This window comes from Garra rufa, chromosome 4 (genome assembly GCF_049309525.1).
Source record: "Garra rufa chromosome 4, GarRuf1.0, whole genome shotgun sequence".
NCBI classification, from domain to species: domain Eukaryota; kingdom Metazoa; phylum Chordata; class Actinopteri; order Cypriniformes; family Cyprinidae; genus Garra; species Garra rufa.
Window position 1 is genome coordinate 35,745,144 of NC_133364.1, and position 18,623 is coordinate 35,763,766.

General features: G+C 37.9%; 1 protein-coding gene across 1 annotated transcript; it reads right to left on the bottom strand.

Moving 5' to 3' along the window:
- Positions 1-4,427: 4,427 nt before the first annotated feature.
- Positions 4,428-13,706, bottom strand: LOC141333972 (membrane-spanning 4-domains subfamily A member 8-like). The gene is made up of 7 exons (XM_073839125.1): positions 13,506-13,706; positions 13,061-13,171; positions 12,901-12,969; positions 10,435-10,575; positions 10,119-10,235; positions 5,197-5,271; positions 4,428-5,045 (listed from the first exon to the last, which is right to left on the bottom strand). The coding sequence occupies exons 1-7, from the start codon at positions 13,689-13,691 to the stop codon at positions 4,971-4,973; spliced, it is 774 nt and encodes a 257-aa protein (XP_073695226.1). The 5' UTR covers positions 13,692-13,706; the 3' UTR covers positions 4,428-4,970.
- Between the last annotated feature and the right edge of the window lie 4,917 nt (positions 13,707-18,623).

Sequence of the window (18,623 nt, forward strand, 5' to 3'; positions counted from 1 at the left end):
TCAGTTGAAACAGCTCAGGCTAGCCTGGGACTAGTTTTAAGCCTTGTCTGTGAAACTGTGGCCACATTTTAAACATCTTAAAATTAAATGTGAAATACCGAATGTTATGGATATATAAATTGGACGTTTATTATTCGGATATATGGTTTTAACATAAAGTACCATATACAATTTCATCATATAATTATTTTTTAAATATATGTGTATATACAGTATATTCATTTTGCTATTGATACTTTATCTGGTATAAACCTTATCATATATTGAATTATATTGACTCCAAAGGTTTCAACCTAAGAAGTGTGAGGAGAAATATATTTGATTGGGAGTGACTGTACTGAATATAAGACACCTCAACGGTCAACTTTTTAAAATAAAGTAATACAAAAATAAATAAATAAACACTTGAGCTTGGTGTGAGCTGTTGGTTTGATCATGTTGCTTCTGTTGATTGAGTGCTTGATGATGTGGATGGTCTTTCATCTTCGGCCCTGATGACATTAGCACTCTCTGCTTTTAGCCGTTTGACAGCCTCTATCATTTTAGTTTGGTTAAGGAAACCCAAGGTTTTAAACGCCAACAGACAAGACAGAGCAGGGCTGCGTTTCCCAAAAGCATTGTAGATCTTAGAACCATTGCCACCAATGGTCTCTACAATCAACTTGGCTTACAATTCTTTTGAGAAATGCAGCTCAGGTTACTTTAGGCATGAAACAAAACCTCAGTTTTCAAATGTTTTTTTTTTTTTTTTTTTTTTTAAAGAAATTCAAAGCAAAAAATTTTTGATTCTTTGTTTCTTCAATGTATTGTGCCAAATCACTAGCGTCTTAGTTCAAGTGGCACGTGAACCTATTTTTAAGTTATACCACAAAATAAACATGATTGAACATCAGAAGTAATCTTGTTTCAACCACAAAAAGGTGTTTCAAGTCCAGCAACGTTAATCTACTTGTCTGGTTTGTTTGTTGGACAAAATAGTGGTTATGATTGGTCAGATCATGTGTGGGCGCTTGTCGTTTGACACCAGATTTTTTTTAGACACTCGGACACCCCTTTAGCCTCTCCCCTGTTGGTTGCTCTGGATCAAGAGACTGAGAGTTGATTCATTTGGTTTGTTGATTTGAGTTTTTCACTTTGTCCTCTCTGTCGCAGAAGCAGATGGTGCTGAAATCATGGGAGTGTACAATACTGTGCAGGGACTGGTCAGTCAAACATCGAGTGATGTGAAACAATCTGAGTTTTCACAGGTGCAGAAACATCAAAAATCTGTTTTCATTTTCATTTTCAGTATTTATTATCAAAATCAGTCCATTATTACAATAGGAAACCAGTGCAGTGGAACAATCAATTTCGCTGGAAAAGTTGGCAAGCTCATCAGCTAAAATAGACACATCAATGTTCTTAAAGGTGCCATAGAATGCATTGAGAGAATATTTTAAATTGTTCTCTGATGTCTACATAGAAGGTATATGGCATAGGAAAGGGCAAAAAATCTCCAGAAATGGTTTTACAGGTCCATTTACAACCCTAGGATTTGTCCCTAGAATGAAATGCTCTGTTATTGCCTTATTTGGAAGCTTCATGAATATTAACGAGCTCTGCTCTGATTGGATGTTTCACAGAGCTTCTCATCTCTATAGCTCGCACATGAATAAACATATATATATATAAATATATATATATATATAATTAGGAGCTCTAGCCGCTTTTTATATGCGGTTTGTTGAATCTGCCGTTTTGAATCGCGGATATTTTAGTCTGATTACTGTGATGCATGTGCTCTGTGTAACGTTATAATGCTGAGAGAGTGCTTACCACACAAGTTCAGCTGCTTGACAGTGATTCTCAAGATCTGTAAATCATTCGCCATCATCAGCGCAGTTATTTCTCCATCATTCACCATCATCAGTGCAGTCATCTCTCTGTTTATGTGGTAAGTGAAATCCTATGTATAGCAATGTAACAGGCTAGCGCTAGCATTAAGCTAACCGTGTCCTTTAAGTGGCTTGCCTTGTTTTACTGATGTGCTGACATTAATGATGATTGGGCGATGCAAATGTTGGGGGCGTAACTATTAACGATCCCAGGAAAGTTTCTTAACAGTCTGTCTTTTGTTGGAATTGACCTATTTTCAGTGGTCTTTTGCAAACACAAGATTTATATAAGAAGGAGGAAATGTAGGTGTTTAAGACTCATGGTATGTCCATGTAGTGAAGTGTTATTATTTAACTATGCCAAGGTAAACACAGTTTTCCATTCTATGGCACCTTTAACATTCCGTAAAGTGATAGAATGACATGGGTTTAGCTTGAAGACTGCCAACTGAGAACAAAAGGACACCAGAAAATGGTCTGATATAGACAAGCCAGAAGACAAGTGCAGTTATAAGGAGTTATACCAGAACAACAAATGAGATCAAGGGTGTGACATTAAGAATTAATCTTGCTGAGTATGTGCCAGCTACTTTATTTTGTTTCTACTTTTGGCCACGAGGTGGAGCTGTTTGCAGCCTGAGCCTATCAGAAGAGAAATTGGGATGACTCCAGCACATCAGCTGAGTCACTACATTGACTTCTCTGAAGGACAGAATGCCCTGTTGTTCTGGGCTATGAACAGGAACACCCTTCCTGCATTATTGCGAGTGGCCATTAGGGTCTTGGCAGTGCCTGCCTCTAGTTCTCCAGTAGAGTATTAACCATTAGATCATGACTGCCCTCTTAGAGCACCCTCAAGTGACCATTAATCTTACATTAGGAAGAATACGCTACTGTACATACAGATTATTAATGAATATTTCGAAAACATCTACTAAATTATCATCTCTTCCTTTCTGTCAGGGTTATGTCAGTGTTGTGTTCTTGTTCTGGGTTTTCTGTTTAATAATCCTGTGTATTTAAGTTCGTACTTGTCCCTTTCTTTTTGTCCAGTCTAAATGTCATGTTTCCATTATCAGGTTGTTTTCTCCTTGGTTTTCTCCTGGTAGATTCATTAAAATGCTATTTGTCTGTCTTCCTGGCTCCATTGCGCTCCCTCATGCTCCCCACCTCCCACAACCTGTGACATAAGACTGGACCCTAAAGATGAACTGGGCTGAGGACTATCTTTTGGATTTCCAGCAGGAGGGAAGGCCGTTGCAGCAGTATGTGGAGGAATATCTGAATGTATTACATCTGGTCAGCTGAAGTGATTCAACGATTGATACTTGCTTTCACCATGTCCTTGATCTAAGTAATTCAAATGTTGATCCTCCTCTTGTCCAAAAGCTTGTGGACACTCCAGCTCACCACAAGCCAGCGTCCTCCGCATGCTGCTCCAATAAGCTTGCTCCCTCCGTTAGTTCCAAGCTTCACCAAGTCCGCCAAAGCTCCTCACCTTGTCCTCAGCCCAGAACTGCCGGCCACCATTCAGCACTCAAGTCCGCCGTTGGCCTCTCCTATGGCAAGCCAGCAGGCCTCGCCTTGTCCCCGGCTAAGATGGTTGCCTCGCCTGATTCCCCGATTAAGATGGAGTTTGTGGATGGTACTCCCTCTGGAGTTTTTGGGACCGATCCTTTCTCCTACGTCTCCTCCTGAGTCTCCTACGTCTCCGCTGGTCCCGTCCAGCCCTCCTGAGTCTCCTTTGTCTCCACTGGGCCCGTCCAGCCCTCCTGAGTCTCCTTTGTCTCCACTGGTCCCGTCCAGCCCTCCTGAGTCTCCTTTGTCTCCACTGGTCCTGTCCAGCCCTCCAGAGCTGGCTCATCCTGAACTCTTCTGGGCGAGTAGAACCCTAATTCCCATATGCCCGGGCTTCCTGCTCCACCATGGCCTCCTGAACTGACTACTCTGCCATAAACACCCGAGCTCCCCGATTCGCCTTGGCCTCCTAAACTGTTTGCTCCGCCATGCAACAACAGTGGTGTTTAGCTGATATTTCTCTCATTCATAATTGACACATTGGCGTGTTAATGTCTTTTGGCCATCCTTTATCACATTATGTAAAACCAAAATGTGACTGGGCTGTCATTTTTAGCTTTGAAATTAAAATACATTTTTGTTGAATTGTTGCGCTGATATGACTTAAAGTAATGGATACATCAGCAAAGTAATGTCATTTGAAAATAAGGGCAATGCAGGTACAACAGCGCCCCCTTGCGGTTATCTGAAACAGCTGGAAAATGTTACATTTTCAATGTCTAAAATGCTTGTTAAACGAATTTATATGTGTGTAATAGGCTTTTGTAAACTATGCTGTATTCACCCAAATAAATTCAATTTGTCTTGTATTTTGTCCGTGTGTTCCTGCTTAATAATAAATGTTAATTTTTTGATTATTGCTGTCGTCTCTAGTAATTCTGTGTAATACTGTATATAGTCCTGTGTTTTAGTCAGTTCTGGTCAGTCATCACAAACCTTTTTCAACATTTTCCTGCTTTGATTAAGAAAAAGCCATTTGTTTATGAATAAGCAATATTCAGTGTATTTCATTCTTACAACATTACAATTATGAGGAACATATTGTTATATACTTGTATTCATATAACACATAAAGCACATATCATTTTCCATCCACCATGTTGCCATGATTTTAACTAGAGTTCCAATAGCCCAAAAACACTTTTAATGATTGTTTTCAGTAAACACTTTCCTTTTATACACCGCACATATTTTTATATATAACATGTTATTACGCAAACAATGAAGAAATAAAAATGTTTAAAGTTTAAAAATGTGTCCAGCCATATGTAAACCCAAGCATTAAGTGTCTTAAAAAAAGCTATTACATGAAAAAAGTGTATAGTTTTGTAGTGTATGTTTTTAGGTATCAATATTTAAGCATACATAGTCCATGAATATATTGCAATACACTTAAAAATATAAACCGTAGTTTCCCCATGTATGGAAGTGTACTACTTAATATATATTGCATTACATTTTCCAATACATTTCTATATGTTTTTGTTTCATAAGTAAACACTGTCCACTTATTCATATTTATTTGGATTCATTGTATTGTGGAGGAATTTCTGCAGGCTGGTGAGAAATGGAAGTGCTGCTGGCCACAGGGATCTTCAAGAAAAAAAAAAGAATGATCAGTTTAATGATTACTTTTGTATTGATAATATTATATAGCAATTATAGCGCTCATATATATTAGTATTATTAATGAGTACCATTTTACTCAAAGTCCAACTACATTTCAGGTTTAGGTTTCTCCTACCTCTGAGCTATTAAGACCATGCAAATGACTGGGCCTGAAATCAGAGGGCTGTGGAGGTAAAGGAGCATACTGCACCTAAAAAAATACACAAGTACTGTTTTATGCCTTTTACTGTGAAATGCCATAAAAGCAATAACACCAGCAGACAGTTTCAGTATCACAGGTTTATAAACCTCATTGTATTTTAAATGGAACTGGAGAAAGCAAAAGACAGAAATGCTTTTGAAATGTTCCAGTGTGGAACCTAAGGCCGCGTTCACACTTGGCGTCTTTTTTGACAAGAAAAAGTTGACTAGGTCGTTTTTTTAGAAAAAAAAAAAAAAAGCTGGCAGCGTTCTGTTACAAAAAGCAGCCGAGCGCGTCTTTAGTTGCTATAACAACAGCTGCAACAGTAGCGTAGTGCTGTGTGGTGAAGGAATGTCGAGAAAGAGCCTCTTTGTGATGTATATTATGATAGAGTTGTTTACTCATATCATACAACTCCTTGTGCTCCGAAACTAGTACGATAAGTTTATTTACCGGCGACTTCTCCAGTTTTTTTTTTCTTGTTGTTTTTGTTGTTATGGAAACGATAGGTCCCGCTACTCGCTTGTCATTGGTCAGCTGTCAAAAAAGCGCCTGATGTAGGGCGTTTTCTTCAAAAAAGTTCAACTTTTTTCAACTTAAAAAGACGCTCTGAGCTGCAGAAAAAGACGCCGGCGGTGGCGTTTAAAAAATCGCTCAGGGCTTTTTTGAAAAGACGGTTTACTCCATAGGATTACAATGTAAAACAGACGCTGGCAGTTTGGAAAAGGACGCCAAGTGTGAACACGGCCTTAGGCCTTCATCTGGATTTCCTAATTTCAAAAGTGAAAGCTACATAACATTTCACAACAAATGCTAATGTTGCTATTCTTGAAACAGTTAAACTCTGCTATTAGTAGACTCTACTACTGCGATTCGTAGAGATGCACCTGCCGAAGACTGTTGAGAGATGCACAGACTCACACTTAATCAATCTCTGCAGATCAGTGGCTCAATATTTATTGTTTGCAGCCACTTTAACATTGTAAATACACAGTTTGAACATTAACACTGCACAGTGCTTACAAACTTTACTCAAATAAAGATTAAATGTATTGTGTTTTAACGTTAATTTATATTTAACTTAACAATTCCTCTGAGTACCAATAGTGGTACTCAAACCACACTTTGAGAACCACTGCTTTTGTTACACCAGACCAGCAGAGGGAGCCTTGCCCCTCACTAACTGTTGCTGCTCCCACTGCTGCTTCGCTGGTTACTTCCTGTTTGTCAGCCATTTAAGCAAGCCCATGCCATACACACACCGTCAAGTATTGTTTTGCTCCTAGCTAGCCTTACCAAGCAGTTTCCTAGTTTCCCTTGTTGTTTTTCCCTAGCCCTAGCCATAGTTCTGAGGGGTGTTCCATAAAACAAATTGACCAAATAAGCCAGGCTTATTTTAGTTAGTCTGATTTATTGTCACTTGATTTGGCTCAAAATAAGTCAGACTAACTGAAATAAGCCTATAAAGGGCTGAAATAAGGGCTGGGTATTGTGACCAATTCGGCGATTCGATTCGATTCTAATTTTTATGGTTTCGATTCAATTCGATTCCGATTCGATTCGATTCGATATCGATTAGCTATCAATATTTCATTTAAAATGTTAGTTTTGCAGACATGGGATCCATATTTTGATATAAATGCTTGTAACTGAAACTCTCCTACTTACACATACATTAATAATAGGGTGCACACAGTTGTTTATTTTAAACAACTTTTATTTTAAATGAACACTGTAACAGGAAGTCATAAATATGTGCATCCATTGTACACCATGTAAACAAACTGCAAAATGCACATTACTGTAAGAAAATAAAAAGACTGTAAATGTGCAACTGTGAAATCTATTAAGAACTTCAAACATGTTTAAGAAATGAAACATTTTTCTAAATTCAAAACAGGCCCATTATAAGCCCTTGTCTGCGTATACAAAGCATTCTAACTGTCTATAAAACTAACAGTTCTTATCTACAGCCTTATCATTTTTGATAACCAGATTTTTCTGCAAAAAAAAGCAGCTGATCAACATGTTCTGATAGCTCCTTTGCGCTGTGATTAGATCACCAACAGTTGAGAAAACTCTCTCAGCAGGAACACTAGTGACACCTTCAGGACGAGAGGGGAATATTCATATCCTCTTACGTGAAGCACGTGCATTAAGAATCGATTCGGGGATTTCCCGAATTGATATCGTTGCGTTAAACTGAAGATCGACTAAAATCGGAGAATGATATTTTTTACCCAGCCCTATTTATTTGGTAAACTTAACACCCCCGTTCTTGTTTTTTCAATCTTAGTTTAGTCATAGTTTTGCCTTGTTTTCTTTGTTTGTTTTCCTGTGTTACATTGGACTGCTCATCTGGATTTCGACCCTCGCCTGTCTTTATAGGATTACGTTTTTGTCTTGCCCTTGATATTCCTGTTTGCTGGTGATTGACCCTGCCTGTTTTGACCACGTCTGTCAATAAAGCTGCATTTGGATCTACCTCTCAACGCCTCTGTAACAGCTTTAAAACAATTTATTGTTGTTTTTAAACATACAATAAAAAGGAATACAAAGATTTGACGTCACAAGCGTTTTTGCGGAGTAGGCCGAGGTGGTGGAACTTTTGCAAAGAAAACAGTATAATTTAATGAAACAAATGTTTTGTTATGAAAAACCCATTATTGTAAGAATTAATGTTAGACAAAATATACAAAAAAACAAAAATACAAAATACAAAAATACACAAAATACAAAATATTGTATGATTTCTGCTAATACTCCCACATATACTTATATCGATTCTGGTTAAATTTTTCAACATTATTCTCATTTCGAAACATTTCGACTTTATTCTTAAAATATTTCAACTTTATTCTCAAAATATGACTTTAATCTGTCTTTTTTTTGTTTTCATGGCATGAAAGAAATGGGTTTTACAAGAAAGGGAGTTTGAACAACAAAAACAAGAAATGTTATGAAATAAAATATTAATAAGTAGGGAACTGACTCAGAATTATTATATTGGCTTAAAGCACATACTGGCATACTATTTAAACAACAACTTCTGAGTCTACAAATGTGACACTCCCCTGCTGAAAAACAGCAAAATCCAGCCTAGGCTGGCTGGCTGGTCTTAGCTGGTTTTAGCTAGTCTCCCAGCCTGGCTAGTCTGGTCAGGCTGGGAAAGTGGCCAAAACCCCTCTAAAACCAGCCTGCTGACCAGCTAAGACCAGCCAACCAGCCTGTATTTTTCAAAAGGGTCGTAAAGTTTTAATATTACAATACCCCTTCAGCCAGAGTACTGAACCCTCTCAGTGAAAATTAAACTAAAACTTAAACTAAATTTTAAATTTATTTTGAGAGTGTTTTACTTTCCCAGAAATGGCCTAAATGCGCATCTAAGTAGAAAAGAAGTAAATGAATTAAAGCAAATAAATCATTAGAGCAGGGGTGCCCAACCCTGTTCCCTGAGATCTACCTTCCTGCAGAGTTCAGCTCCAACTCTGAACAAACACAGATGAACCAACTACAGTGTCTTGCGAAATTATTCATACCCCTTCATTTTTTTCACATTTTGTTATGTTGCTGCCTTATGTTAAACTATTTTAAATTACTTTTTCCCCACATCAATCTACACTCCCTACTCCTTGATGGCAAAGCAAAAAAATAAGTTTTTAACATTTGTGCAGATTTATTAAAAATAAAAAAACTGAAAAGATCCTGTTGCATAAGTATTCATACTCTTTTCTGGGACACTCAAAATTTAGCTGAGGAGCATTCATATTGCTTCTAGATGTTCCTACACTTAGAGTAGAGTTAAACTGTGGCAAATTAATTTGAATGAGATTGATTTAGAAAGGCACACAGCTCTCAGAAAAGGTCTAACGGCTGAAAATGCAGATCAGAGCAAAAACCAAGATAACTGGCTGCAGAGCTCAGTGACAGACTTGCATTAAGGCGATGATCTAGAGAAGAGTTCAGAAAATCTGCTGCATTGAAGGTTGACAGAAGCATTCTCCATAATGGAAGACGATTGGAACAACTAGGACTCTAGAAAATGTCTGCCAGAGCTCGAGAGGTGAAAAGGTGAGGCAAAGAATGGCAGATAATTGCCAAATGCAGATGTGCAAAGCTTGTCACATCAGACCTAAAAGACTTGAGGCTGTAAAGCTGCTTCAATTATGTACTGAGTTAAGGGTATGAATACTTATGCAATCTACTTATTTCAGTGTTTTTATTTTTAATACGTTTGTAAAATATGCAAATCTGGTTTTGTGCTTTTTCATTTTGGTGTATGGAGTGTAAATTGATGTGAGGAAAAAAATAATTTAAATCAGTTTAACATAATGCTGCAACAAAACAAAATGCAAGGCACTGTAATTAAGTTCTGAAGGAGCACTTGATCATTACAGACAGTTGTGTTTGATCAGGGTTTAAAGAGGATCTTCAGGAACAGGGTTGGGCAGCCCTGCTTTAGGCTTAAATGTGCTAATTCCCAAGCACAGTATGAAGTGTAAAGGGGTTTATTTTAAGTGGAGCAGGTTTGTAATTATTACCTTTTTTAGGCTTATTAGGGGGAGAAAATGCCTATCAGAAAACACAACAGTTTAACTCAGGCCTCAAGTTGAAGCATATCTTTAAGATGTTTATGAATTAGAATGTAGGCAAAACTGACATCTTACAGACGTCTGCCAGATGTTTGTACACAGCAGATATCTTTAACAGACATCTTGCAGACATACGTCTGGGTTTTGATTAATACATTAGCTGTGTTTGGAATGGCACACTAGCTAACTGTATTCCTTAATGTTGAAGTAAGCCTATTTAAAAAAAAAACAGTTTGGGAACCCCTGATTCGGCTCATTACTAACCTGATCAGGATGACAGCAGGACTTAGTTTTGCAGGCAAATGCTGACAGACAGATGGAGATGATGAACTCAAGCAAGGCGAAAACCAACAATACACCTCTGATTCCCATGAAAAGAGTCTGGGAGAAAAATCAACATTAACACAATTAAAAGTAAGAAAATCAATGGTACACTGAATGCTCAGCAGTCCAGAATCTATCCTTGGGGTCCATTGGGTAAACTATCCCTTAAAGACTCTGCAACTGCAACTGTACTGGCCACACAGTGATCTTATAGTAATTTACTAAATAAATGTGAATACAAAGGTTGATGACATACCTTATACATTCTCACTAATGCATCACAGTCATAGTTCTCGCAGTAAGTGTATGGCCCTATTGCTATATCCAGTGAAAGTAAAATAATGGCAATGCCTGCGGTTATAGTACTGAGAATGTTCATTCCAAGTGAAGCGTTCACCTACAGGCAGAAAAAGAAAAACAATGTTAAACCAATGAATAAATTAGTGAGAACTATAAAACATTGTGTTAACGTGTTCATGTAGATCAGGGGTGGCGAGCCGCTTGCGGCTCTTTCATTGCTCTTGTGCGGCTCTTCAATCCGTCCACATGTTCTGTGTTTACAATCGCAGTTTATTTTTAAAATGTTGAAACTTTTGAACAATTTTGCAATAAATGGTTATGTATTTCAATGCATTTGCCGAATCTAATTTGGATCTTTATTTTTATTTTACTCAACCTCCCACGCGATTTAACATACATGAGCCAATTGGCTAACACCAGTGACGTGCAGTTCGTTTATATCAATCGTCATGGCAGAGTCAGGAAAGCGTACAGCTAAATGTAAATACGAAGATGAGCGCAAAACTTTTTTAATTGAATGGGAGGATTGATATTTTTTGTTGAAAGAAATGGAAAGCTATTCTGCTTGACTTCGTTGTCGCATTTTAAGGCTTCAAATCTCGAGCGCCATTTCACCTCTCTCCATTCTGCTGTAGCCCGGGAATTTCCCAAAGGCAGTGAACTTGGCAAGCACAAGGTAAAGACACTGAAAGGTCAAGCAGAAAAGCAAACTCAGCTTTTCCGAAAATTTACTAAGCATTCAGAGACGGTCGCATTAGCATCATATCAGCTAGCATGGAACATTGCTCGTGCAAAAAACCCATACCTTGAAGGAGAGTTTGTTAAAAAGTGCCTCAGTGATGCTGTTGCTATTCTTTGTCCCGAAAATGAAAATTTGAAACGTTCAGTAAAGGACCTTTAACTGTCACACTGTTGAACAGAGAATATCGGACACTGACAATTCAGTAGAAACACATTTACTGTCAGATCTTCATAAGTGCCAGTATTTTAGCATTGCGTTGGATGAGTCCTGCGATGTTCAAGACAAGCCACAATTGGCAATATTTGTACGGTTTGTGTCAGAAGACTGCACAGTTAAGGAAGAGCTGCTTGACATAGTGCCGCTGAAAGACAGAACTCGTGGCATTGATCTGAAAGAGACACTGATGACTGTTGTTGAGAAATCAAATCTGCAGTTATCAAAACTAACAGCAATAGTCACGGACGGAGCTCCAGCCATGCTGGGATCCGAGAAAGGTCTTGTAGGCCTGTGTAAAGCTGATGACCGTTTTCCAGAATTTTGGACTTTTCACTGTATTATCCATCAAGAGCACTTGGTGTCTAAAAAACTGAACTTAGACCACATCATGAAACCTGTGCTGGAAATGGTCAATTTTATACGCACATGTCCATCTGATCTGCTTCTTCACCGTGCCGTCAGATGGCTTTCAAGAGGAAATGCGCTTTCTCGTTTCTTTGAGCTCTTGAACCAAGTGAAGCTGTTCCTCGCAGAGAAACATAAGGACTATCCTGAGCTACATGATCCCCAGTGGATTTCAGATTTGGCTTTTTTGGTCGACCTGCTGCATTATCTGAATGAACTGAATGCGGATCTACAAGGGAAGTTAAAGATGCTGCCTGACCTGGTGCAGAGTGTTTTTGCATTTGTCAACAAACTCAAGCTGTTCAAGACACATCTACAAAAGGGAGACTTTACACATTTTCCAACCTTGTTGAAGGCAAGTGGACAAGAAGCAGAGGTTGTAAAAGGGAGTACTGCACGGTATGCCACGCTGCTTGAAAATCTTGAAAGTTTTGAGGACAGATTCTCCAGCCTACATTTCTGATCAACCCATTCACTGCTGAATCAGGCCCCTTTAGTGGAAGATGAAGCAGCATCTCAGCTTGAAATGATCGAACTTTCTGAGGATGACAGACTTAAAAGTATTCTGAGGGAAGGAACTGTGGAGTTTTGGAAGACTGTGCCCTTTCACAGATATCCCAATGTCAAACGGGCTGCACTCAAACTATTTTCAATGTTTGGGTCAACTTATGTCTGTGAATCACTTTTATCCGACACTGAAACTAGTGAAATCAAAGCATCGCTCTGTTCTTACTGAAACAAATGTGAAAGAGCTACTACTAGTAGCCACAACTGAATACGAGCCAGACCTGAATAGATTGTGGAAACCAAGGAATGTCAGGTGTCCCACTGAGTCAAGTAAAAGGAGGTAGGCTAATTTAAATCCATGAAAACTATTGCTTTATATATATATTGTGACATATATACTGTTGTTTGCACATCTGTTGTGTGGCTCTTTGCAGTGATTAAATTTTTTTTTTTTGGCTCATTATACCAAACAGGTTCGCCACCCCTGATGTAGTTGGAAAAATATCTGGAGTGTCATGGTCATGGTCCAAGCACCACTGCCTTTGTACATACCAAACACAAACTGGAGGGTGAATTAATGTTATTTTCTGCAGCAATGCAGAGTATGCCAGCAGTAATGTACTGAGAAGAGAAAGACAACAATTTGATTCTTTTGAAATATGTAGCTTGCATCACAAAAGACAGAACACTTAATTGTACAATTGTTTCTTACGATGATAGATCCCCAGTAAGGAACACCGCTAATGACAAAGATGATTTCTGCATGAACTGTAGAGACAATGGCAAACAGGAAAGTCAGCACACCGATCATTATCTGGACCGCCTGTTATAAAAAAGAAAAGAATTTACAGTCTGAGTAGGACTTCATAAAGGGGAACAATGTAAAATACATAATATCAATTTATGGCAGCTGTAGTTATGGACTTATGATTGTATATCCCCAGAAGTATATTCTGCAAGTGTGGAACTACCATGTGCAAATGTCCAATTTGGGAGATTGGATTACTTCACATTTTTTGGTAGTTTTCAACTCCTAAAACATTATTCTCCATCACTGACATGCTGTAAAGTTGTCTATTTTACTCTGTAAATGATAAACTTAGGCAACATATACACACAGAAAGATTGATTATTTAGGTTTATGAGACATTTCTTACCCCAAGGGCTTTCGGTTGGCCTTTCAGAAATGCCTGAGGTCCATGAAAAGGTGAGACTCCTGCCACCTGTTGTACATAAACAGGCACAGGAGCATTTGTCACCGTCGTAAGAGGTGTTGTCTGTGTTGGTGGTTGAAACTGGATGACGAGCGTTGAAGAGTTCACTGGTATGACCGTGTGGGACATTCTGGTTTCTGAATCTCAAACCTGTACCTGTGCAAAACCACAGTGAATCAAAACAGGTGAACAATATAATGATTATGAAATACTTTTGAGTTATAAATGACATTTCCAGTGTATTTATTAAAATATTCTTCGTTGTTCATCACTAATTTCCGTAGCTGTCAAAGCTGTCACGTCACGTAACAAAAGAACAAATGACTTGCAATGCATCATTTTGCATTGTTGGCCAATTTTGAACATTTATGTGGAAAGGTAATTGCAGAACTGTTGCAATCGAAGGCTTAATTGAGAAATACATGATGCTCCTTTGAGAGCAAAATAACCCTGATAGCACACATACATGTCTATTTGACATCTGCATTTACATCTGCAAAACAGTTTGCTTATCTGCAATACTCTAATTTATGAATTAGAATGAATGTAAAACTGACATCTTACTGACGTCTGCCAGCTGTTTGTACACAGCAGATGCTTTTCAGATCAAGAGATCTTTAACAGACATCTTGCAGTATCTATCTGGAAAGCAAGCTAATGTACAGAGTTTAACAGCATTAAGTAAACACTGATTGTTCTTTCTCTGCCTCTGGAATGTTAAAGAATTTCAAACCAGTCAGAGCAGTTTTTTTCTCATGATGTTGTTGCACTCAGAGGCTGAAATGTGGCGTGTGTATGGAAAGAAAGAGACAGTCAAAAAATCAAGAGATAGAGTTTAGTCAGAGTCCTGCTTTGTTAAGCTTTCCTGATTCCGTCCCTTAAACTCTCTCTAATTCATTTACTGTTTATTCTTTATTGTACTATGTAATGTAAATATTAAATGAATAATAATTGCTCGTAAACAGAAGCTTTATCCACTCTCACTAACTGATGTCTTAATACATTACATTTAGATTTTGCAGAAACGTATTTAATATGGCATGCATGCATACAGGCACACATATGTAATATAAATACAGAAATAAACATGATAAACACTATTCGTAAATTTCCTCGAGTAAACACCTCGCAGTAAACTCGAGTTCGGTATATCAAACACACGCACTCATACATCTAATATCGTGACATTATATGACAGCATCGTATAAGTTATGAGCAGGACATGCTGGACTTACCGATAGATGAGACTGAGGCAGTGTTTTGGTTTACAGCGATCTATTCACATGACAAATTCACATTTTTGGTTTCAATTTGCCCGTGAACCATCAAATAATAAGCGCCATCCCGACTGTGATTGGTCCATCCTGACAACAGATGGCTGTGATTGGCTCATGTTAGATCGTTAGTGATGCATATGTATGTAATGAAGAATATTTTAATAAATACACTGGAAATTTCATTAATATAGCAAATGCATAGGATGACTTTCTAAATTGTCTCTTTTCATAAAACGAATAAAAAAAAAAATCCGAGTGTTTCCCGGAAATAAGTGACTGGATGACGGACAAACATGGTGGATATAGAGTTGTTGTGCATGAGATGAGGAAATATGTGACCCTGGACCACAAAACCAGTCTTAAGTAGCACAGGATTTTTTTGTAGCAATAGCCAACAATTCATTAATTGGGTCAAAATGATCGATTTTTCTTTTATGCCAAAAAACTTTAAGATATTAAGTAAAGATTTTTATTAGTAATATACATTGCTAAAAACTTACTTTGGGCAACTTTAAAGGCGATTTTCTCAGTATTTAGATTTTTTGCACCCTCAGATTCCAGATTTTGCTGTATCTCGGCCAAATATTGTTCTATCCTAGCAAACCATACATCAATGGAAAGCTTATTGATCAGATGATGTAAATCTCAAATTCAATAAAACAAAATTAACCCTTATGACTGGTTTTGTGGTCCAGGGTCACATATAATGTTTACTGCTACTGTACGTGACCTAAACAACAAAACTCTGTTCTCTTACACAATCACCACTGGATGGTAAGGTCAATTTAACTATTCCCACTTTTAAAGTCGTGATTGCAAACTAAAGATGTAAATGTGCAATTTGTTACTATCCCAGATAGCACACGTACATCTGCAAGATGTCTGTTAAAGATCTCTTGATCTGGAAAAAATCTGCTGTGTACAAACGTCTGGCAGATGTCTGTAAGATGTCAGTTTTATCTACACTGAAGAACATCTTGAAGACATCTAATGGACGTATATTTGACATCTGATGGGAAATGTCTAATAGATGTATTGCAGATGAGCAAACTACGTCTTTCAGATGTAAATGCAGATGTCAAATAGACGTCTCCGAGATGTACGTGTGCTATCAGGGATGAAACTTATGTACGTTGATTCGCATGTTCTAAATCAAATGCGTACCAGATAGCACACGTACATCTGCAAGATGTCTGTTAAAGATCTTATGATCTGGAAAGCATCTGCTGTGTACAAACGTCTGGCAGATGTCTGTGAGATGTCAGTTTTACCTACAATCTGATTCAAGAACATCTTAAAGACATCAAATAGATCTCTATTTGACATCTGATGGGAAACATCTAATAGATGTATTGCAGATGAGCAAACTACGTCCTTCAGATGTCTTTCAGATGTGAATGCAGACGTCAAATAGAGGTCTCCGAGATGTACATGTGCTATCAGGGAAGCAATTTTGATAGACTGATCTTGATAGGAAACTAGCCTGGCTAACGCCAAACCACGTCATGACGATGTCATGATTCGTGGACTGGGAACCACATGTTCATTTTCTCGTATTTGAGGCGTGGTTTACGAATGCCCAGAGCCGTTTATTGGGCTCTACGAATGTCTATCAAATGTGCCTGTGCGTAGCTCATAGCCAAATGTTTCAATCAAACCGGATGACGTATGTAGAGCAGTGGTTTAATGCCAAAAGTTGCTCTTTTTTCAAAATAAATTTGCGTTCTAAACTACTTAGAACACTATCTAAGGGGCCGTTCACATGTCGCGTCTTTTGCGCGCTCAAGTTCGTTATTTCAAATGTAGACGCACGGTATGCGCACGCACAATGGAAACAATGCGCTCGTTTTTTCCAGGCACAAGCTACAGAGCGGTTTGGAAAGAAGGAGAAAGTGGCGCGCCTAGCGTTTTCCACACGTTTTGAAGCACGACATGTGAACGGCCCCTAACGGTGTGTTTCCACTACAGCGTCAAATCTGTACATTTACTTTTGCTTGTCTTTTTCATTAATATGTCATTTCAGCACAGTAATCCAATCCAAAAAAACACACATCTTTGTTGTTCCTTATTAACAAATAAATCACAAAAATAATTGGTTGCAAAAAAAAAATTATGCAGTGCTGGTCTACTTCCTAATCAGCATCGGCCTAAAATAAATACATAAGTATACTGGAAAACTGTTAGAATATGAATAAATGTATCCATAGTATATTAAACTTCAAACCACGCTTTTACGCATTTAATAGTATATTTTATGTGTTGACTTTTGTTCGACATTCATTTACAGCAATGGATTTATTCATCTTTAATAAACTGCTATTTGTGTTGATGGAAATCAGCTTCTGCTGTAATGTCACCTCAGTCAATTTTACAATTATGATCAAAATAACCTTTCATTTGAAAAGAACCGTTCTCAAATATGATTCATTAGGAACATGTAATTCTAGTTTTATTTGATTGATTCACTTTACTTTCATTTGATTTACTCGATTGTTTGTGCAAAAGTAATAAAACACAATAACAAATCAATTTGAGATCATGTTTGAATTGATGATGAATTTTCAAATGTCTGAATGCTGTCTGTATCAATATCTCACAAGTTCAAAATGACCCCCAGGAAAGTTACTGGACATTAGCAACACAAAACACCAAATGGTCAAAATAATGGGCTGATAGAAACATTATAATGGATTAAAATAAATGTGTCAATTTCCAGTTTCTCTGTGGCTCTGTTCAATCACCACCGTTTCGCCAGTATTAACCTTTTCTGACTGCATTTCCCATACACCCCGTGCCTGATCACCTGCCCAGGTGTCACCCATTAGCCAGCCTTTATATTTGATCTACCTCTATTTATCTACCTCTGATTCCCCACTGCCTGCCCCTGGACTGTATTGTTTTGAATTACTCTTGTTTCGCTCTGCTAGCTGCCAACTTTTAGCTGTCTACTGATTACTCTTTTGGATTGTCTTTATTGTTCCGGGGCTGTCTCTGAACCGTGTCTGTCTGACCCTGAGTTTGTTTAATAAAAGCTGCAAAATGGATTTGCATGCTTCTGACCCATCATTACACTAAGGCTTGGTCTGTTTAATCCCGTATTTAAACATTTTTTATTATTATTATTATTTTAGACCTTTAAATACTAGTCTGTGATATTAAGAACCATAAAATGCTATTATGAATGTGGGCTATCAGGGAAACAACAAAACTACATCTGGCAAGTTATTTCATTATAAATCAACATAGAATTACCTTCACATTTAGAAACAAATTGTACTGATGATGTTAAAATAGTATTGCAGGCTCAGTCAAATTGAATAATATGATTCTAGGGTGCTGTTGAATGCTTGAACCTGATTGGTTGATGAATGTTTTGAGGCGTGCATTAATATGGACAGTTGTTATGAAACTTCTGGGAGTGTTTTGTTGATCTCCCTCTGGTAGCTGTGGCTGATGTGACCATAGAGACAGAGCGACACGCGTCATAATCTGAAAACCACGGCCACCTGGGAAAAAAACAATCCAATGCTCTATTGACTTTGTATTGTGGGAAGCTGCCTCACTGTCATTTCTGACTTATACCAAAAAACAGAACAATGTCTAAAAGCTGCTATGAGACAAGGTGTACAGTAAACACATTTACTGTGTAAGCTTCCTGCAATACAAAGTCAAAGGAGAGCGTTGGATCATCCCCACTGAAAATTGACTTCTGGTTCCTTTCGAATGATTTCTTCTAGTCTAAACTGATGACTGTTTGAATATAAGACTGCATGGTATACAGTAT

Excerpts from the sequence above, each read along its gene's own strand:
- LOC141333972 (XM_073839125.1), bottom strand. The coding sequence starts at position 13,691 with ATGTCCCACACGGTCATACCAGTGAACTCTTCAACGCTCGTCATCCAG. Across the intron at positions 13,172-13,505 it reads GCCAACCGAAAGCCCTTGGG|GCGGTCCAGATAATGATCGG; the intron begins GTAAGAAATGTC and ends TTTTTATAACAG. Across the intron at positions 12,970-13,060 it reads CTTACTGGGGATCTATCATC|TACATTACTGCTGGCATACT; the intron begins GTAAGAAACAAT and ends TTCTCTTCTCAG.